This window comes from Rana temporaria, chromosome 7 (genome assembly GCF_905171775.1).
Source record: "Rana temporaria chromosome 7, aRanTem1.1, whole genome shotgun sequence".
NCBI lineage: Eukaryota > Metazoa > Chordata > Amphibia > Anura > Ranidae > Rana > Rana temporaria.
Genome location: NC_053495.1, coordinates 54,236,088 through 54,258,639, shown reverse-complemented (window position 1 = coordinate 54,258,639; position 22,552 = coordinate 54,236,088). Strand labels below are relative to the sequence as shown.

Here is a 22,552-nt window from a genome sequence, read left to right as displayed (position 1 = left end):
TTGCTGCATTCCAGATGCTTACTTTCTTCCCTTTTCCTGTTTTTTTTTTCACTGTACTGGGGCCCAGTGTGTTTTTTGATGCATTTTTGATGATTTTTATTGCATTCCAGTACAGTTCTCTTCAGGAAAAAAGCAGCATGTTGTACTTTTTTCTGGAACGCACTGTGCTGGTGTGAACTATGCTATTTGAACCCATATAACTTACTTTCCATGTTTTTTTGATGCAGAAAAAAAGCACTGCACATGGTGTGAATGGGCCCTTAGTGCCTGTTCACACAACAAAAACAAAAATCATGCGTTTCTGTATGGATGTTTTTAACACTTCTTTAATGCATTTGGCTTGATACACACCTATGCAGTTTGGTGTGTATTTACAGTGTGCATTTACAGCGAATTTGCCACGATTTGCATTTTTTATGCTTTTTTGGGGGGAAATTTGTTGTAGGGTGGATTAAAAACACACATTTCAGCAAAATCACAGTAAAAACGCACTACATGCTTTTCTGCAGCTTCTTAATTGAAGTCTATTGAAGCAAAAACACAAAAAAAGCACAGTTTGGAGCCCAAATAACCTACTTTCCATGCTTTTTTGATGCAGAAAAAAAACCGCTGCACGTGATGTGAACTGGCCATATGCAAAGTAGGTTATTTGATTTACAATGGCATAGTTCACACCAGTGCAGTCAGAAAAAGGCATCAGAGACACACCGGACCTCAGTACAGTGAATAAAATAACAAAAAAAAAAGCATCTGGAAATGCATCGGAATGCGCCAGAAACACGTTAAAAACGTGCATGCAGACACGCATTCAGAACGAATCTGGAGTGCGTTTTGAACGTGTTTTTTGACGCATTCTGGTGTGTTTTTATGTGTTTTAATGCATTTGTGGATACATTCCAGATGCTTTTTTTCCTGTTTCTCACTGTACTGGGGGTCCATTGCATTCTTGGTGCTTTTTTTGCGGTTTGCTGTGTCCCAGTACAGTCCAGTGCAGGAAAGATGCAGCATGTTCTACTTTTTTCTGGAACTGGAAAGCGCTGGAACTGACCACACTGAAGTGTAATCTACTTTCCATCCTTTTTTGATGCAGAAAAAAAAAAATGTACTAGACTGCAGGTGGTGTAAACCAGATGTGTGTTGGTTTCAGTTTTTTTTCTCAAAAATGTGTCATTCTTTTAAAGACAAAAATCTATAGAGCAATGCGTGAAATAAATGTACTGTTTTTACGTTTTAGAAACGAATACCTTTCCGTAGAAATCACTCATCTGGAAGAGGGGGATATGTGGGGTGCCCCCATATAATTCTATGACTTCCTCATCTGGAACAGCCTTAAGACCCCTATGAAAGGCATTATGAGAAAAGAACATTAACAACTAGGTCAAGGTTCATCCGATACACACACTTATACTTAATAAAGCCAACAATAGAGAGCACAGGGTGGCTGCTGGCACAGGGACAGGCTGGCACAGATGGCCTAATTTTAAACATTCCCAGAAGAAAAACAAATACAAAAAGTACTGTACTTTGTTTTCTAGAAAATAAATCTGTTTCATTATAGCAGTATACAAAACATTGCCCTCTCTATCCAGTCCATGTCTCTAAATAGCTCCAGGGTAGTACCACACTAGCTGTGGAAAAAGATCAGTATCTTTGGCCAAATAACAAATGTAATTAATGGAAAACTTCTAATGACTATTTGTAGAGAAACCATACAATGACTTCAAAGCTGGCATGCCCAGACCAGAATCCAGAATTTAAGCCACGTGAGAACAGGCTTTATTACACAATGCAAAAAATCAGTTTCATCATCTTGTTTCATATGAGGAAATCTTGTTGCAAAGACATCAGGCTTGTAAATTTACATTTATAACCTATTTAAAACCAAAATGAATATCCAAGACAAATTTTGGGTATAAGCCGACCCGAATATAAGCCGAGGCACCTAATTTTACCACAAAAAAATGGGAAAACGTATTGACTCGAGTATAAGCCTAGGGTGTCCATCTGCATGCCTCACTGTGCCCATGACTAGGCTGACGTTTAACATGGGAGTCTATGGAAGGGGTACCCAGGTTTGAAAAATCGGTGCTCCCCAGCCGTAAATCCTCCAGACAACAAACATTGCACACTTGTAGAGGAGAAATGTGGCTACATGTGTGCCAAGTTCCGGGTCCAGGGGACCTACGACCAGCCGGTACCGGGTCCCCAAATTCACTGGAGAAATTACCATTTAACATGGGAGTCTATGGAAGGGGTGCCCAGCTTTGAAAAGTCGGTGCTCCCCGGCCGTAGGTCACCTGGACAACAAACTTTGCACACTTGTAGAGGAAGAGTGTGGCTATATGTGAGCCAAGTAACGGGTCCCCAAAATCCGGGAGATCAGGTGCAAAAAGGTGACTCGAATATAAGCCGAGGGGGGCATTTTCAGCACAAAAAAATGTGCTGAAAAATTCGGCTTATACTCAAGTATATACGGTACATATCTTTTATTTTTATATTTCGTACTTTTATACTCTTCAGTCCCATTTCCATTCTGTTCACGATTGCAATTTAGTGTTCATCATTCGTCTCCACAGGAGTTTACACTCATTTCATCCACTGCCCTAAACTCCCAAGCACTCAAGTTAGTTTATCACACCTAGTTCACTATCATACTCACCCCACCATTTCATTCTCTCATTTACACATCACTATATTCTCCCGACTACTCTATTTGATAGTCTCCAATACACAATTCTCACATCTTCCCCCCCCCCCCCTTTTCCCCCCCCCCCCATTTCTTTTTTTCTGTTCTCCCTTACCCTCGGCACCACACACAGTTTCAACTTCTGTCTATAGAGTAAAAATAATGTATATTTAACATGCTAATCCCCATTAAATATTTGCATTTATTGACCAGGAGTCAAAAAATCTAACATTATATTCAGCATACACAGCAAAAATAAATCCAGGTAGCAAGTTGATACATTTTCAACAATACACAGTAAAAACTTTCTAGATATTTCTGTGAGGCCTTGTACACACGGTCGGTCCAAACTGTTGAAAACGCCCTTAAGTCCAGTTTCATCGGTCAAATCCGACCGCCCATCGGACCTTTGTCCTTCGGTCCAAAATTTAAAAACATGCTTTAAAATTGAACCGATGGACCGCTGCCCGATCGGTCCAAACCGATGGTTAGTACAGAAAGCATCGGTTCAAAACCTGTGCATGCTCAGAATCAAGTCGACGCATGCTTGGAAGCATTGAACTTTTTTCAGCACGTTGTGTGTTTGACGTCACCGCGTTCTGACCCGATCGGTTTTTGGAACAATGGTGTGTACGCACATCAGACCATCAGGCCACTTCAGCGGTGAACCAATGGAAATGGTCAGTCGGACCAATCTCATTGGTTTGGAACGACCGTGTGTACGCGGCCTTAGCCTATTAAGAACCTATTTACCCGATTACCCTCTCCTAATATAATTCTTGCTTGGGAATTCGCTGCAGGTGCCATTTCTCCCTTCCCTCAGAGGGCGCATAGAATGTGGCTCTTTGTAAGCCCTCCTGATGCTGGGTCCCTTCCCTTCGGGAAGATGGGAACTATCACAGGACCCTTCGGATCGCTTACCTGGTTTTACAACATTTCTGTCTATGTGATCATCCACTCTACTCTTTAGTGGTAAATATAGTACTACTGTAAACATTGAATTTGGCGCACGCTTGTATGTGTCTCAAATTGTAAAAATTGTCTAATGTATTCTTCTACAGCAAACCATCCCTCAGAAGAAGACCACTACTGTTTAGGTCGAAACATGTTGGGGTCTCTACACAGTCTAAACCTTACTTAATGATATGCTATTTGTGTTTGCACTATTGTACTTTGGAATATGTGTTGTACTATATAGCCAGTGTATTTTTAATACATGATATTTAAATTACATTAATAAAGAATTTTTTATATACCGTATTTTCCGGCGTATAAGACGACTTTCTACACCCAAATCATGCTGCCAAAATAGGGGGGTCGTCTTATACGCCGGGTGCAGAGGCCGGCCGGGTGATCGGTACCTGTTAAGGAGGGCGCCGGATCATGGAGAAGCCCGCCGGGTGCTCGTTACCGGGTGAAGACGCCGCCAAACCCATGCCTGGTGCCTCGGTACTGCTATTGTGGCCGTCGGGTGCTCGGCAATGCTGTGTATACAGTGCACGCCGCTCAGCCAATCCTGGCGGCGATGCACTCTGTTGCTGGATGAAGCCTGCTCAGATTGGTGCGGCGCAGGCTGATGATGTCACAGCCTCTGCCAATCCGAGCAGGCTTTGCATCCATCAACCATCTAGTCAAATGCATTGCCTGCCATGATTGGCTCAGCGGTGCACACTGTATGCACACAGTAGTCACCTATAATGTATTTTGTTTACAAACAGTTTTGTTTACAAACAGTTTTGTTTACAAACAGTTTCTTACATCTTATACACATAAAAAAAGAACTAATGTTGGCAAAGCTCTGAAAAGGTACAATATACTATATCTAATTACAAATGAGCAACGTTTAACCTGAAATAATGTCTCTGTATATTTTAGGGTATTAACATATTATACTGCAGTCTTCTCCTACAAAATCATTATTAGTCTTCTACTACAAGTATAAAGTCCTACATCAAAAGTTTTATGGTACCTTTAAATCAAATCTGATGTTTTTTTTTATGTTTCTGATTTTTTTTTTTTTTTATGGTGGTGTTGTCTCGGAAGGGGGTAGTCTTATACAGCGAGCATAGCCCAAAACCCAAGTTTTCACTGGAAAATTAGGGGGTCGACTTATACGCCCAGTCGTCTTATAAGCCGGAAAATACGGTACTTTATTCTATTCCTTTACCTGCTTACTGCTGCTACAAAACCCCTTGGGGGAATTTTTCCTACATTATCAGGCGTGTAAACAAGTCAACTTCAGTATTTTATCAAACGCATTTAAGTTAATGTGTAACTTTGGGCAAAATCAACAATGACATATACAATATATGATTGGGTCCCCCTGCAACATGGTTTTATTATCCATTGATCCTGCCAGTACAGCTGACATTATACAAGGGTTACAATGCTGGGTTACTGCCTTCTGCAGTGACACTGCACAATAGTGTTGTCGCCCGTGGAATAGGATAGTATTAAATGCTTCTGTGCATGATAGCTGTGGCTCTCATAGTCATTGCCCTGCAAAAATTGCATCAATGAAAGTGTCAAACAGCAACTATGTTTGAGGTGGCATACGCCTCATGAGAGTTAACTATTTTTTACACTGCATATTGTAAAAAAAAAAAAAAAAATTGCCAGAAGTTCTGCTTTAAGCCCTAAGCCCTGGGTCACATCAGTGCGGCTTTGAAGCCGACTATCAGTGCAATTTCATGTGCGGCTTACTGACATCTGAGCGACTTCATTTAACAGATGTCAATGCAAGTTGCACTGAAATCGCACAGAAATAGTGCAGCAAGCTTTTTCAAAGTCACTGCAACTTGAGTCTCAATGATCTGAACAGTTCCATTGCTGCAAATGGGGTGCGACTTGTCATGCAACTTTGAACTGTCAATTTGCATGACAAGTTACATTGCTGTGAACCAGGGCTAAATTCACCATCCAATTACAGCCACAGGTGTTTTTATCTTTTAGGAAAACAGCTTTAAACATATGAATGCACTCATCAGCAATATAAAATCTCTCTCAATCTCTGTAACTGCGACTTTGCTGAACAGAAAATAAATCCACATGCAGGATCAATAGGTAAACAAATATGTTATTGTTGTGTTAATGTAACTGACAGCTGGCAGACTGCATCATATATATTATTTTTTATTTTACCCAGTTTTGCCTCTGCAGGGTTTAGGAAGTCGAATTTAGCTGTTTATGAGTTTGTCTGAGCCAGATTTTAATTCACATGGACTCATACAGGAAAGGAAAATAGGATTTTTAATAACAGCTTACCTGTAAAATCCTTTTCTTGCAGTAGACCACAGGACACAAAACCTCTATTCATTACATGTATGGTCACCAGGGGTGATTGACACTGGCACAACCAATGAAGACAAGTTCCCCTCCATATAACCCCTCCTCTAAGGGAAGTACCTCAGTTTTGTAGCAAAGCAGTAAGGTTCCCATAAGAAAGGGGGGACCTCTGTGTCCCGTGGTGTACTCCAAGAAAAGGATTTTACAGGTAAGCTGTTAATAAAGCGGGGGTTCACCCTAAAAACAAATTTCTAACATTAGAGCCAGCATACTAAGGACATTTACTGTATGCAGGTCTTTTTATTTATTTTTTCCTTACATACCGTTATATTCTGATTTTGTCCAGGGCTTCCGTGTTCTGATGACTGCGGGACTGGGCGTTCCTATCCCTGCCTCTGGGTTCTGATGACTGCGGGACTGGGCATTCCTATCCTTGGATTACATGATTGACGGCTTGTGAAACAGTTTCCCTGTCGCACAACGGGCGTCACCAGATTTCCGGAAATAGCCGAGCTGCGAGTTGGCACTATACGGCGCCTGCGCAATCAGCTCTACACGGCGGGAGCAGGCGCCGTATAGTGCCAACTCGCAGCTCGGCTATTTCCGGAAATCTGGTGACGCGCGTTGTGCGACAGGGGAACTGTTTCACAAGCCGTCAATCATGTAATCCAAGGATAGGAACGCCCAGTCCCGCAGTCATCAGAACCCGGAAGCCCTGGACAAAATGACAATATAACGGTATGTACGGAGAAAAAAAAAATGACCTGCATACAGTAAATGTCCTTAGTATGCTTAGTATGCTGGATCTAACGTTGAAAACATTTTTTTGGGTGAACCCCCGCTTTAAAAATCCTATTTTCTTTATCGTAAACCATATGACACAGAGCCTTTATTCATTACATAGTGGGACGTCCCAGAGCAATGCTCAATGAAGGGTGATAGACACAGATCAAGCAGGCCGCTAACAGACAAGAAGCTCTATACTGCTGCCTGTAGCACGCTACGCCCGAAGGCAGAATCCTCATGTCCTCTTACCTCTATTTAATAGAATTTGTTAAATGTATGGACTGAAGACCAAGTAACAGCTTTACAGATCTAAACCATCGAAGCCTGGGGATGCACTGCCCATGAAGCACTTATCGCCCTGGTCGTGTGCGCCTTAACAGAAAAAGGAAGAATCTTGTTCCTTAAACCATAAGCTTGAATAAATAACTTGTCGAATCCACCTGGAAATGGTGGATTTTGATGCCGCTTGGCCCTTCCTGGAACCATCTGGCACAATAAACAAAACATCTGTTTTGCGTATCTGGGCAGTTCCCTGCAGATAAACTTTTACTGCTCTCACTACATCTAGAGAGTGCAATAACTTTTCCTCCGCTGACCACGGCTCAGGAAAAAATGAAGGCAAAACGATGTCTTGATTTAAATGAAACGCAGATACCACCTTTGGAAGAAAGGTAGGATGAGGGCATAGTACAATTTTGTCCTTGTAAAAAACTAAATAAGGCTCTTTATAAGAAAACGCTGCTAACTCTGATACTCTTTTAGCAGAAGGGATAGCAATCAAAAAGGCCAATTTCCTGCTAAAGGATCAAAGGAATGTGGCGGATAGGTTCAAAAGGTTGCTTTTGCAAGACTGACAATACTAAGTTTAAATCCCAGGGACATAAGGGAGACTTGACTGGCGGGTTTATCCGCAGTACCCCGTGAATGAATGCCTGGACTAGGTAATGAGATGCCAGCGGTCTCTGAAAAAAGACTGATAGAGCGGATATTTGAACCTTGATGGTACTCAGGGCTAATTTCATATCTACTCCTAATTGGCAAAAGGCGAGAATTCTACTTATAGCATACTTTTGAGGATTCCACCCTCTGAAATCACATCAGGAAACATACACCTTCCAGACTCTGTAGTAGATAAGCCTGGAGGCTGGCTTTCTGGCGTTAATGAGTGTAGCAAGAACTGGACCTGAGAGGCCTTTCTTTAAGATGTAGGTCTCAGTAGCCAGACCGTCAAATTTAGCCTTTGTAAGAAAGGATGGAACACTGGTCCCTGTGACAGCAGGTTGTGACGTAGTGGAAGCACCCAAGGTCTTCCTACCGCCATTTTTATGATCTCTGCATACCAGTGTCTCCTGGGCCAATCGGAGTACAGGTATTCCCTCCTTCTTGATCTTGCACAGCAATCTCTGTAAGAGAGGGATCGGAGGGAATGCATAGACCAGTGAAAACTGATTCCAAGGGATTATCAGAGCATCTGTTCCGTAGGCCAACGGATCTCCCGTCCTGCACACAAAGTTGTCTAACTGCCTGTTGAACCTGGAAGCTAGCAGGTCTACATCCGGGGTCCCCCATCTCTGGCATATTGCCTGAAAGACATCGGGGTGGAGAGACCACTCTCCTGGAGACAGTTGCTGGCGACTTATTCTGCTTGCCAGTTCTCTACCCCTGGAATGAAGATTGCAGAAAGACAAGGAACATGTTTTTCTGCCCATGTCAAAAACCGATTCACCTCCTTTTGGGCATTCCAACTACGGGTGCCTCCTTGGTGATTGATACAAGCTACTGCAGTAGCATTGTCGGATTGAATTCGAACAGGGTGAACCTGTAACCTGTATGTCCAAGTTCTGAGGGCTAAGTATACTGCCCAAATCTCCAGTATGTTGATGGTCAGGCTCTCTTCGAATTTAGCCTAGGTACCCTGGGCTGAAGATTCTTTTAACACTGCTCCCCAGCTTACCAGGCTGGCATCCTTAGACACCACCTTCCAGGTGACTGGGAGAAAGGACCTTCCTTTCTGCAAGTTTTTGGTCTTTAACCACCAACTAAAGCTTTGGCACACCTGCAGAGATAGGTGCATGGGTAAATCCAGAGCTTGACTTTTCCTGTTCCAGGCCGCTAGAATAGTGCCTTGCAGTAGTCTCGAACGAAACTGGGCATATGAAACAGCCTTGAAGGAGGCCACCTTCTTGCCTAATAGCCTCATACAGAGGCAAATTGACGGTCCCCTCTTCGCCCTGACCTTGTGGATCAATTCTCTTAAAGACTTGATCTTTGGCTCTGGCAGGAATACCCTGCTTTGGGCTGTGTCTATGATCATGGCCAAATACTCTACCCTTCTTTGGGCTTGCAGGGAGGATTTATGCAAGTTTATGATCCATCCTAAATGCTCTAAGTGTTTTACTGTATTGAGCACTGCGTGATCTAATCCTGCCACTGACTGATCTATCACGAGTAGATCGTCTAGGTAGGCTGTCACCACTAAGCCCTGTGCCCTCAGCTTTGCCAGAGGGGCCAGAACCTTTGTAAATAAGCGGGGTGCGGTTGCCAAAACAAAGGGCAGAGCCACAAACTGGAAGTGGCGATCTTCTACCACAAACCTTAGGAACTTTTGGTGAGCAGGATGGATAGGCACATGTAAATATGCGTCTTTGATGTCTAAAGACACCACGGGTGGAGACCACGGATCGAATAGATTCCATTCGGAAATGGTGAATGTTCAGAAACCGATTCAGAGATCCTAGATCCAGGACGGGTCTGTCGTCTCCATTTGGTTTTGGAACCACAAAGAGGTTTGAGTAAAAACCTAAACCTTGTTCCTTTAGGGGTACTTCCATGATTACCCCTTGGGACATCAAGTGATCCAATCCCTTGAAGAAGGACTTTCTTTTTAATGGATCTTTGGAGAGCCTTGAACTTCGGAACCAGTAAGGTGGGATCTGTCAAAATTTCAGCTTGTACCCTAGGGATACTGCGCAAACTACCCACTTGTCCTGGATCTCAGTCTGCCATGTCGCTGAAAACTGCCAAAGCCGTCCCCCCACTTGGCCGAGCGGGGGCGCCTCTTCATAAAGAGGCTTTGGGGTCTTGCTTGTTAGCTTTTGAACCCCACGGTTTCTTGTTCTTCTGGGCCTGGTTTTCTTCAGCCTTTGTGGCTGGCTGAAAATGCCATCGCCACTGGCTGGAGGCAGATCTTCCAGGAGTCAGGGAGAGAGAACGCTTAAAACAAGGACGCTTGTTTTTCCTCTTCTCTGGCAACAGAGTGGTCTTACCGCTCGATATCTTTTGGATATATTTTTCCAAATCATCCCCAAAGAGACATTCGCCATGGAAGGGGAAACTGGCAAAAAGTTTTTTGCATGGTGTTTCTGCTAACCAATGATTTATCCAAAGAATCCTGCGCTTATGCACCACCTGGAGCCTCAGGCGAGATGCCTGTTGGATAGAATCTCTAATGGCATCCACTGTGAAACATAAGGCCATAGGCATATCCTCCCAAAATTTGATCTGTTCGGGAGGCAGATCTTTCAGCCCCTGTTTCACTTGGTCCTTTAATACCTGACACATACCAACTGCCGCCACAGCAGGTTGGGTTACTGCCCCCGCCAGTAGAAAGGAAGACTTTAATAAAGATTCCAACTTCTTCTCAGAAGTATCTTTAAATACCTAGGCATTGTCCACCAGACAAGTTAGGCTTTTATTTACACAAGAAAAAGCTGCATCCAGAAAAGGCAGACTCCACTTCTTGGTAAACTTTTCCTCCATAGTATAAAGAACTTCAAACTTCCTAGGAGGAGAAAAACGCTTATCTGGGTGTTTCCAGTCTGCGTAAATCAGATTCTCCAGTAAAGGATGTATCGGAAAGGCACAAGCAGCCTGCAAGGATTTTAATGAACCCAGAGAGGAGACAGGTGATTCAGTTAATTCAGCAGAGGATAATCTGAATGTAGAGCGTACCGCTTCAGCATAACATTGCACCTGTAACTTCAGAACTTGGGAAGCAGAAAAAGGTTCCATTGATATTATTGATCCCTCCGAGTCCTCATCCCCTGATGGGGCCCTATCCTCCTCAGATTTCTCTGAAAGGAGATCTGCTTCGCTTTTTTCCCTTTTCTGAGGACTTCGCGATTAATGAAGCGATTCTCCCTTCTAAGTTGTTCAGGGCTGTTGCCAAAGTGTCCTTAGTGACATATGCAGGCACCGGCCCCACAGGAGAGTCTGCTACTCCTGATAGAGGTAATGGGTCATCCTGTATAGTTGCGTCAGGTATTACCCGAGAGGAAGGTACTGAGCAGGCGTGGCTAGAGCCTCCTGTCTCAGGCAGCGGTGTTTTTTATGTCTGTTTCTTAGTCCCTGAATTTCTTCTCTGGGAAGACATTTTACTAAGCAAAGCCGAGGTACCACAAAAAAATGCATATACTACTGTGTTAGTTTAGCAATCTACATATAAGTATGCAACCAATAACACACAGGTTCATGCTAGAGTAGGTGTCTATCTATGGGAGTGCTCAGCCAACTACATGGAGATCTTACATGCTCTTACGCTGCTGTGTCCCATTAATGAAGCTCCAAGCCTGAGAGGCTCCATTAAATTACTTTCTGTATGACCTGCCCTATGGAAATAGCGTGCCCACCCAGGCGCGCACCTGTGCACGCTCATGGGCCCGCCCCCTGCCATTGTCAAATAGCATAAAGCATGTGCGACCTAGGGGTAATGGTGGTGCTCAGACACAAGGAAAAAGCCTCCTGACACTTGCCTGAAAAGGAGGGGAAGGCATCCGTCCCTGGCAGAGCTAGCAGCGGAAGGAGTGTGCTTGTCTGGAGAACTGACACTGTTCTGGAGCATGGTGAGTAAAACTCAGCTCTTTACTTCCCCCAGTGGTGGCCAAAATTATGACACCTACTCCAAAATTAGGAAAGGTCCTTAAGTCTAAAAAACGTAGGACTCTTCCCTGGCTTACCTTTTCCCTGCCGCAGGTTTTCTGCAAAGCAGAACCAATCTTCCCCCATCATGGCGGGGTGTGCCAACCTTCAGGGATATGGGTTCCTACTTAAAGAAGGCCTCTTCCCTGGGCCTTGTAAAAGACTCTGCCAGGACTTTTAGACCATAGAGCGAAAGTGCTGTACCCTAGAGCCCAGTCCTCCGAAGAGAGACATTACAGGCGACACCTCGTCCATGAGGCCTGGATACCATCCAGTTTTGGCGTAAAATTTTAGGCGTCTTGGATGGACCCGAAAGTGTAGCTCTTTTACCCTCCCAGGGTTTTTTTTGGCAAAGCTTCCCTCAGAACATCCTACTCGCGTCCAATACCTTAGACACTGGCGAAAAAAACTGAGGTACTTCCCTTAGGGGAGGGGTTATATGGAGGGGAACTTGTCTTCATTGGTTGTGCCAGTGTCCAATCACCTCTGGTGAGCATACAATCCATTATGTAATGAATAGAGGCTCTGTGTCCCATGGTGTAGGATACAGAAAGTAGTTCTAATGCAAACAAATGCCTGTGTACATAAGTACTAAAATAATAATTTCAGGTATGGATTTTTTTACATAGTTACATTGGCCTAGCTTGGACCAATGTAACTATGCATATTACATACCTGGCCATTGCCCCTGGAAATCAGTGAAATAGAAACCGCTACTCCGGTGATCTCCATTTCCCAGGTCCCATGCTGAGCAACTGGCCTACTGCATTTTGAGAACAGGCGGTGAGCCCCTTGGCATGGGTGCCATTCAGAGAAAGCTTTGCATTTTCTAAATTAATGCAAAGTAAGGGTAGAGCCGAGAAGCAGTCAGCCTGGAGAAAAGCTGCAGGTGCCAGTAATGCCTGGATGCCCAACACCTGCATTGTTTGTGTGTAGATCTCCGTCCGCCCCCAGTTTACTTTACTATTTTGATGGTGGGGTCATGTGAGCTTCTGCTGACTGGGCTCAGCACTACTGGAGCTGGCAGCTGCTTCACCGACAGATAAGTGGAGCTGAAGTGATCTAGGGTGGCCTGTGGGATGAGGGAGGAGAAGAAAGGAGCCACGGCACCCCTCTCAATGCGGGGCCCAGGGCAGATGCCCGCGACCCCCCTCCCCAGTTTCAGCCCTGTGTATAACAATAATGTTATTTTTTTTAACTTAAAGGGTCACTAAAGGAAAAAAATGTTTTGCTGAAATGACTGTTTACAGGGTATAGAGACATAATAGTTAACTGATTCCTTTTAAAAATGATTAAAATAGATAAAAAACAATCATATAATGTACCTACAGTTTAGTTTCGTTTTTGCTGTTGTTTCCTGGTTCTCTGATGTACATAGACAAAGAGCCAATAGAGGCAGTGATGCTTTGTAAAACAAAACTGGATTGGTGCTGACACACAGTAATCACACCTCCTTGATTAGTCACCACAGTGAGAAATCTCCCAGTACTGTGGTGATCAGGAAACAGACAACCAGGAAGTGTCCAGAACAGAGAGGAATTACAGCAACATCAAAGCAAAAACGAACAATAAGGACATGAAACCAGGACTGCAGTAAGGTAAAGGAAGCTATTTAGCCCAAAAAAAAAAAGAGTAACTGTACTTTCAAAATCACCAGCGCTAAACAGAGGCTAGTCCAAAAAATGGTGGGGGGGCACAAAAATTTGTGGGGAGATTTTCACTGAACCCAGTACTGCACGGATACCATAGCTGGAACACAGGAGTCTACAATAAACACAAAAATTCAGCGCTTGATGGGCAGGAAAAAGCAGAATGTTCAAATTGTTGTTAAAACATTTATTGATGGTTCCACAAAATCGAAAAGCAGTTAATATAATTGCTGGATTAAAACACAGAGAAAAATAGCTGTGTAAATAATAATATCACCTGGCATCCATTGCAGAACGGAGCTGAAACCAGTCTGTTATAAATCAGCACACCTTCCTAAAGCATTGGAAGAGGAGGCGGCTGCCAAACTGGCTGATATCAGAATCATAGGAAACAGACACTCCGATGGGCATGTTGGTGGTGATCCGACCGATGGGGAGACATCAGATTTTTGTGTTTATTGTACTTTAGAGTCACTTAGGAAGAGCCAAGCAGTTGCAGGTCGAGTATTACTGAACTAAAATCATATGCTCATTCATAATAGTCACTTATACAAAGAATACATGTTTTCAAAGTGTTCTATAACCACTTGGGATCCGCGCCATGGACGAAAGACGTCCACAGCGCGGCTCTCAAGTGCCGAGTGGACGTCTTCTTTTTGACATTCCCCGTGCGCGCCGCTGGGGGCACGCAGCGGGAAAACAACGTGCCCGGCGCATCGCTATGGAGCCGATGCGTGTGCCTGGCGGCCGCGATGTCCGCCAGGTACCCGTGATCGGCGGTGACAGCAGGGACGTGGAGCTCTGTGTGTAAACACAGAGCTCCACGTCCTGTCAGGGAGAGGGGAGACCGATCTGTGTCCCTTGTACATAGGGACACAGCATCGGTCACCTCCCCCAGTCAGTCCCCTCCCCCCACACAGTTAGAACACACCCAGGGAATACATTTAACCCCTTCCTCACCCCCTAGTGTTAACCCCTTCACTGCCAGTCACATTTATACAGTAATTAGTGCATTTTTATAGCACTGTTCGCTGTATAAATGTGAATGATCCCTAAATTGTGTCAAAAGTGTCTGATACGTCCGCAGTAATATCGCAGGTCTGACAAAAAAAATAAAAAAAAATCGCAGATCGCCGCCATTACTAGTAAAAAAAAAATCATAAATCTATCCCCTATTTTGTAGGCGCTATAACTTTTGCACAAACCAATCAATATACGCTTATTGCGATTTTTTTTAACAAAAATATGTAGAAGAATACGTATCGGCATAAACCGAAGGAAATTTTTATTTAAAAATAAAAAAATTGGGATATTATTTTAACAAAAAGTAAAAAATATTGTGTTTTTTTTCAAATTTTTCAGTCTTTTTATGTTTATAGCGCAAAAAATTAAAATCGCAGAGATGATCAAATACCACCAAAAGAAAGCTCTCTTTGTGGGAAAAAAATGATAAAAATATAATTTGGGTACAGTGTTGTATGACCGTGCAATTGTCATTCAAAATGCGTCAGTGCTGAAAGCTGAAAATTGGTCTGGGCACGAAGGGAGTTTAAGTGCCCAGTAATGAAGTGGATAAAGTAGTTGTTAACCCACTGTAAGGACTTTATATAATCCTCTTTGTCTCCCAAGGATAGGTACTCCTGTGTCTGTGTTTTATAAAAAAAAAAATGACCATTATACCTAATTTCAGAGCGCTGGCCGGAGCTCACGTGACCAGCCGCCTCTCTTCTCTCCCTGTCTGACAGATGCAGCGTGTGGGGCCGATATTCCTCTGCTGATATCAGTTTGGAGGGAAGAAGGAGGAGAGGATGAAAGAGGTGGCATGTCACGTGAGCGCAGATAGGCGCTCTGAAATGAAGTATAATCGTAATTTTTTTTTTTTTTTTATAAAACACAGACACAGAAGCACCTATCCTTAGAAGACAAAAGAGGATTATATAAAGTATGAAATGTTATTTCAGTAGCAGGAGGGGAGAAGGCGGGCCCTGACACAGGAGCCGACAGGTGAGGGAGTGAGGGAGGGGGGAGAGGAGGACAGGAGAGACAGAATAGTCCGGCTGACAAAGGCACGTAAAGTGACCACGGTGTCAGGGCTCAGCAGCCATAATACACCATGGTCAGTTTATAAAGGGGTGAGCTGAAACTGGCAGGATCAGCACTGTGCTGTATAAAATGCTTTAAGGGATCAGGATCCAATATTTGTTATTTTATTTTTTAGGTTAAATGCTTTAAGGGGATGTAAGCGATGCCACGCCAACCAGGCCAACCCCACCATCTATATTCACATCACCCACTCAGAGAGCCCAATGGTACAGACACATACACTGACCTCACTGTTCAATAATCCAAAGGTTTTTATTACGCCACTCTGTTTTGTGAAAAATGAAACTTCCATTTTTTAATCACTTTTAATTTATTTATTTTTTTCTTAGGCCAAATTGAAAAAGTGATCAGACAGGCTGCAATTGTTCATTGTTGTTAAAGAAGATTAGGCATGTGTGGCAAAACCAAATTAAGTTTGAAATACAATTTAGAAGAAGTAAGAAAAGTTTCAAATGTAATTAAGCAACAAACTTTCAAAATGGTCTTTAAAAAAAAAAATGTATTCTAACTCCAGGGCCTGCACTGCAAGGGTTAACTGCTCATTTATGTCTAGGGGACGTAAAAGCACCTTTGCTTACACAATCCTCCATGATCTGGCGGTGAACTGTTCCACAACGTCCTCACATCCAGTGCAGGGCTATGGTCCCTGCAGAAGTCTTGATAATGTCAAAGGACCTTGGACCACTGGAACGTAGGGGTGAACATATAAAGATGACTTGGTGTAGAGCTGCTGTATAATGTACATTTTGGGAATGTCACTCTTCATATGGAGATGTTAAATCTGATCTCTTAAAAAGGGAACTGTCCATCAGTTTTTCCCCACTTGGAGGATCCTATCCTGGAAGGAGGAAAGGTCGATTTCCCTTTAATCCACAGTGCGGGATCACCAGCGTGTGTGACCTATATGATTTAATGTGTATGGGTCCAATATCTGAGGTGAGCTGATAATACACACAGTGGAATACAGGTATATCACTATCTCTTGGGAGTGTTTTTGCACGACTGAAGTGCACTTTGATATATGGACTTTGTTTAAGCATTGATTGATTATTATACTGTATGCAGTTTGATTGGGAAACTGAGGGTGACCTCTTTAGTCATCTTGCACTTATTGTTTTGTTTTGTCACTCTGTATGAGTTATAGGAGCATCTAGTCACAATAAGTTTGTGTTATCAATATAATTACTGTATATCATATTTGGTAATCTGTCATTTCAATTTTATTGGGGGTAATTATTTTTTTGTAATTGATTTGTAGTAAACATTTTGGGCTGGATTCAGATACATTGGTGTATCTATCCGCCCGGCGTAACGTATCTCAGATACGTTACGCCGCCGTAATTTAGGGCGCAAGTTCTGTATTCAGAAACAACTTTCGCCCTTAGTTACGGCGGCGTAACGTATCTGTGTCGGCGTAAGCCCGCCTAATTCAAATGTGGATGATGTGGGCGTGTTTTATGTATATTAACTGTGACCCCGCATATTTGACGTTTTTAACGAACGGCGCATGTGGCGTTTGTGAAAAAATCCCAGTGCGCATGCTCGAAATTCCGCCGCAAATCGTCATTGCTTTCGACGTGAACGTAAATTACGTCCAGCCCTATTCGCAAACGACTTACACAAACGACGTAAAATTTTTAAATTTCGACGCGGGAACGACGGCCATACTTAACATTGGTGCGACGCATATAGCACTAACTTTAGTAACTTTACCCCGGGAAAAGCCCAACGTAAACGGCGTAAATGTACTGCGTCGGCCGGGCGTACGTTTGTGAATTTGCGTATCTAGCTGATTTACATATTCTAGGCGTAAATCAGCGTACACGCCCCTAGCGGCCAGCGTAAATATGCAGTTAAGATCCGACGGGGTAAGAGACTTACGCCAGTTGGATCTAACAGAAATCTATGCGTAACTGATTCTATGAATCAGGCGCATAGATACGACCGGCCATACTCAGAGATACGCCGTCGTATCTTCTCTGTGAATCTACCCCTTTGTGTATTTATTTACACTTAGTTAAATTATTGCACTTTTGAGCACCCAGTCATCTTTATATATTTTTGGGATGTGGAAACATATAGTAGTAGGCAGCAGCAGCAGCAGCAGCAGCACATAACGTTATCAAAGGTTAGGAGGATAGATAGCATAGATCAATAGGTTTTTAGAGAAAATGATGTGGGGACCAGTCTAGCAGTGCAGAGGAGCCTGCAGAGTGAGAGGACAGCGTTAGTAAAAGTGCTTTACCAAGTACCCTAGACAGAAATGAGCAGCCAACTCTTCTAGTCAAGGGAGGATTTTTAGGCCTTTAACCTAAAAAAATAAAAAATAAATGGCAAATGGGTGTGTGATATTGTCCCAAATTACTAAAAGATTCAAAGCAAATCTAAAGGAAACAGAACATCATAAAACGTATCTAAAGGCTTCCTCACACCAAAGCACTTGCCTTGAAGTGTGTTCACATTTGTTTTAGGTGTGTTATGTTTTTATCTTCATTTAAAATGACTTGGAAGACAGGTTAGTGCATCCAAAATGAAGCACACAGGGCTTTACTTCAATAAATAAAACAGATTCTCTAATGACCATACATTTTGGCAGCACTGGAAAACATATATGGTGGGAACAAGCCCTTAGTGTGGGCCCTGGTACCTGTGTTCTTCTACCTACTAGATAACAGTGCAGTTACCTGTATGCTGTTCCCAACTGGATATAATGGAAAGCGTCAATCTTCATCAGCAGACTCTGCCCAGATACAGGATAAAATTTATATAATGCATCTTTTTTATAACAGCACTTATGATACAACAGCCTGGGTATACAGCAAAAGCCAAGTCTGCAATATAGATAGTAGTATATTAATAAAGTGAACCTCATTCTCTATAAGTGTGTGTTATACAAAATAACTATGCAGTTTAATCAAAATCTGCAATTAAAGTGTCACTAAACCCACATCCTAAAAAAAAACTATCATTACATGCTGTTAAATGGGTTGTAAAGTAATTATTTTTTTTTTTTTAAATAAACAAAACATGTTATACTTACCTCCACTGTGCAGCGCGTTTTGCACAGAGTGGCCCCGAACCTGGTGTTCTGGGGTCCCTCGGCAGCTGTCTCGACTCCTTCCTACAAGAACTCAACACCTGCGGGTGCGCTCCTGTGATACAGCCGGCGGCTCTTGCCGCTTACTGTATTACTCGGCCCCGCCCACAGCACGCCGCGTAATTGGATGTGGTTGACAGCAGCGGGAGCCTATGGCTGCGCTGCTTTCAATCCATCCAGTGTAGCCAATCAACGGCCAGGCTCAGAAACAAGGAAGATAATGGGGACTTTCGAAGGGTCAGGTATGTAAACCGGGGGCATGGGGGGGGGGGGGAATTAAGGTGAAAAAAAAAACATTTACCTTTACAACCCCTTTAATACTCAGTCACTATGATATTTGTTTTCTGTATTCTGCAAAAAAAACCTGGTTGATCCTGCTGCCCTTCATCTCCACCTTCTGTCCATGTCCCTGATTCAGATAGGGATTTTGTAGTTGTGGTGGCAACTCTGCACATGCTCAGTGTTCAGTGAATTTCTATGCTAATAATTTCCTCCCTATTACATCTGATCAGCCCATCTAGAGTCACATATGAGGGTGTATGCACAGTGGTAAATGACAATCCAGGCCCTGCCTCCTCCTTCATGGCCACTAACTAGCTAAACACAATTGGGACTGGATATTACACGTAGATTAAGGCTTCATCTCCCTCTTATTCTAAGACGCAGGCTGGAGGGGCGTGACAGTGTCTGTGACTTGCAGAAATCCACCCACACCATGTTATTGCTAAAACGTTATAAAGATTTGATTTCAAATATTTATTCGTAATGACAATTTAAAACCGTTTATTGATATTAATTATTTATTTCTACTTTGTTTTCCAAAGGCTGATTTTTTATTTTGACCATGTGTCCAGCAGCAGAGGACTAGAAGCTCCTCCTGCTTATGTTTCCCTGCAGACAGGCTGGGAAAGATCTGAGTCATATGACAGCTGTATATCGATTATAAAAATGGTACTTAGATGTTTTTTATTAATATAATTGCAGTGCCATCCATATACAAAAATAGAAGGGACAATGTAAATTAAACAGTATAGTATCATTTTATAGGCTAAAGCTGAAAAAAATGGTATCATGCCACAGGTGATTTACAGCAGTGTTAAAAACTGTTTACTTAATTCAATTATAGTTGCCAACATAGAAGCCACCTTTGTTCTAATATAGAAATCATACAGTGTTCTAGTTACCTTTTTAATATCATAGTGAAGTCCTCTGATCGCAAATCCTGGGATATACTCATACTTTCCAATTCCTTCTGGATACTACACAAGAAAGCAGAATAAAATGTACAACATTTCAAGGTCCATATGTTCACTAGTGGCCCGCCCACCATGTAAATATACTGCAATACAAGTTTACCAAAAAACACATATGAAGAGAAATGTTAAAAAAAACAAAAAATAAAATAAAAACACATACTTTACACCTACCTTTTAGGAGGGGGTGACTTCACGGCCTTCTGAAAAGATCAAAGTATTGCTAAACAAGCCAAATCTCACCACGAGAGACTTTCCTACAATGTGCAGAAGCATATCTCAGGAAGGATTACCCTCCAAGAAGGCCAATGACAGCAACCCCTCCCAGGCGCTTCTGGTCTGTGCAAATCTTGATATGGCATTTTACATGAATGGGTGGGGGTCATTATTGAATGATCAGGTCTTGCAAGGTCCCTTTTTACATAACAAGAAGGAATGCCAATTTTAGTGGAAGGCTAGATATCCTGCCTTTGGCATAAAGCAGGAATGGTTACATGGTTTAGTGGATTTGGTGGGGCATTTGGACCTATTATTGAAATTTATTTTACATGAGTCAATAGGGCACATCAGACTTAGTGTATAACTAATGCCAAAACTTTTTTTGTTTTTGTTTTGGATAGAGTGGAGAGGGATTAGAACACCCGTTATGTTTTTACTGCTGTCTGTGCCCCCCGTTGGGAAGATTCACCCTGTCTATTTGTACTGTTTGCTGTTATCACATAGGCCCCTTTTACACGTACAGATCCCATGAGGATCTGTACCTTTCTCATCCGCTTGCTCAGCGGGGATCGCTCCGTTGATTCCCGCTGAGCCGGCAGATGACAGGGCAGTCCCTGCCAGATCTCTGCTCTCCTCTATGGGGGGATCAGATGAACACGGACCATCTGTCCGTATTTATCCGATCCGATGACGGATGGAAAAATAAGATTTTCCTCCATCTGCAGAATCAGACCATAGCGGGGACCGATGAGATCGGGGGTCAGTAGATGTTCATCCACTGACATCTGCTATCCCATAGGGATGCATGCATGTTCGTATTTCATCCGAAAACGGATGGATGAAATACGGACATACTGTCCGCACGTGTGAAAGGGGCCTAAAAGTGAAAGAGAGAGAAAATACCAAATTTTGGGTTGACACTAGAACAGTAATCTGATTGGGACATTGGTTCTGGTGACCACCAATGATTCCCTTGCTTAGGAGGGATTTACCCTCACTTTCTGTTTTGGCTATGGGACACGAAGTGAAGGGAAATCTTCCCAATGGGACACAGAGGGCAAATAAAAAACTGACAAGCGGAGAGGAACTAACCCTTGAACAATGGGCCACTACATGGTCTTGGGTGGCCAAGAGCTCTATATGCACGCTTTACAAAGAGAACACATACAAGGTGCTCTTCTACTGGTACCTAACTTCATCTCGCCTGAATGCTATATATCCATTGACCTTGGTTCGCTGCTGGAGATGGCTCCAGGACCGGGGCACGCTATTCCACATTTACTGGAGTTGCCCATCCCTCCAGCCCTATTGGCGTTTAGTCCAGGGACTGCTCCACTGGCTGTTTAAGGTGGATATACCTCTCTTTCCTAAGTTCTTTTTGTTGGGCCTCCACCCCCCTAAATTACCAAGATTAGCAAAAAAATTGGCCACACAAATATTAAAACAGAAGCTAGACGTTTAGTAGCCTGGAAACAACAAAATCCCCCATTACTATCTGATCTTTATACCAGAATCAAGGACGTAGATATTATGGAGTCCATGCCGGCTAGACTAACTGACCGGGTGGGCCGACATACAGCGACATGGGAAACCTGGCATCGACGAATAGACCCTCCCCCGATTTCATGAGACCCCCCTTTCCGCCCTATATACAGTAAGCACTTAGGGCCAGATTCACAGACAATTACGTTATTCCGCGGCGGCGTAACGTATCCCATTTACGTTACACCGCCGCAGGTTTACAGCGTAAGTGCCTGATTCACAAAGCTCTTACCTGTAAACTTGCGGCGGTGTAACGTAAATGCGCTAGGCGCAAGCCCGCCTAATTCAAATGGGGCGGGCACCATTTAAATTAGGCGAGTTCCCGCGCTGAACATTCTGCGCATGCTCCGTTAGGAAATTTCCCGACGTGCATTGCGCGAAATTACGGCGCCCGACGTTTTTTTGAAATGCAACGTGCGTTACGGCGTTTCGTATTCCCGGACGTCTTACGCAAAAAAAAAAAAATTAGAAATTTGACGCGGGAACGACGGCCATACTTTAACATAGCTGATCTAAAGATAAGCCATGTTAAAGCAGGTGTAACTTTGCGACGGGTAAAAAACGACTAGCGACGACGTACGGGATTGCGACGAACGCGCAGATCTTCGTGGATCGCCGTAACTAGTCATTTGCATATTCTACGCCGACCGCAATGGAATCGCCACCTAGCGGCCGGCCTAGAATTGCATCCTAAGATCCGATGGTGTAAGTCAATTACACCTGTCGGATCTTATGGCTATCTATGCGTAACTGATTCTATGAATCAGCCGCATAGTTAGGACAGGCGGATCACAGAGATACGACGGCGTATCAGGAGATACGCCGTCGTATCTCTTCTGTGAATCTGGCCCTTAGAGCCCAGGAGAGACGTACACGACTGATTGGGGCTTTCTTATACCTTTTCCTCTCTTTCTTTCCTCTCTCTTGTAATGAGTGAAAACTCTTTTCTTTAATAGTTCCCAGACTAGACCACATGGTCTCTGACTAGCAATCACTGGACAATGCAGAGTCTAAC

The 22,552-nt window shown here is 43.3% G+C and overlaps 1 protein-coding gene across 1 annotated transcript in view; it reads right to left on the bottom strand.

Moving 5' to 3' along the window:
• The window catches only part of NT5DC2 (5'-nucleotidase domain containing 2), a 72,403-nt gene that overhangs the window by 33,908 nt on the left and 15,943 nt on the right, over positions 1–22,552 (bottom strand). The window contains exons 3-5 of the mRNA XM_040359400.1: positions 19,708–19,782; positions 18,111–18,166; positions 1,245–1,338 (exon numbers count right to left, since the gene is read on the bottom strand). Coding sequence (XP_040215334.1) covers positions 1,245–1,338; positions 18,111–18,166; positions 19,708–19,782 — 225 coding nt within the window. The remainder of the gene's footprint in view (positions 1–1,244; positions 1,339–18,110; positions 18,167–19,707; positions 19,783–22,552) is intronic.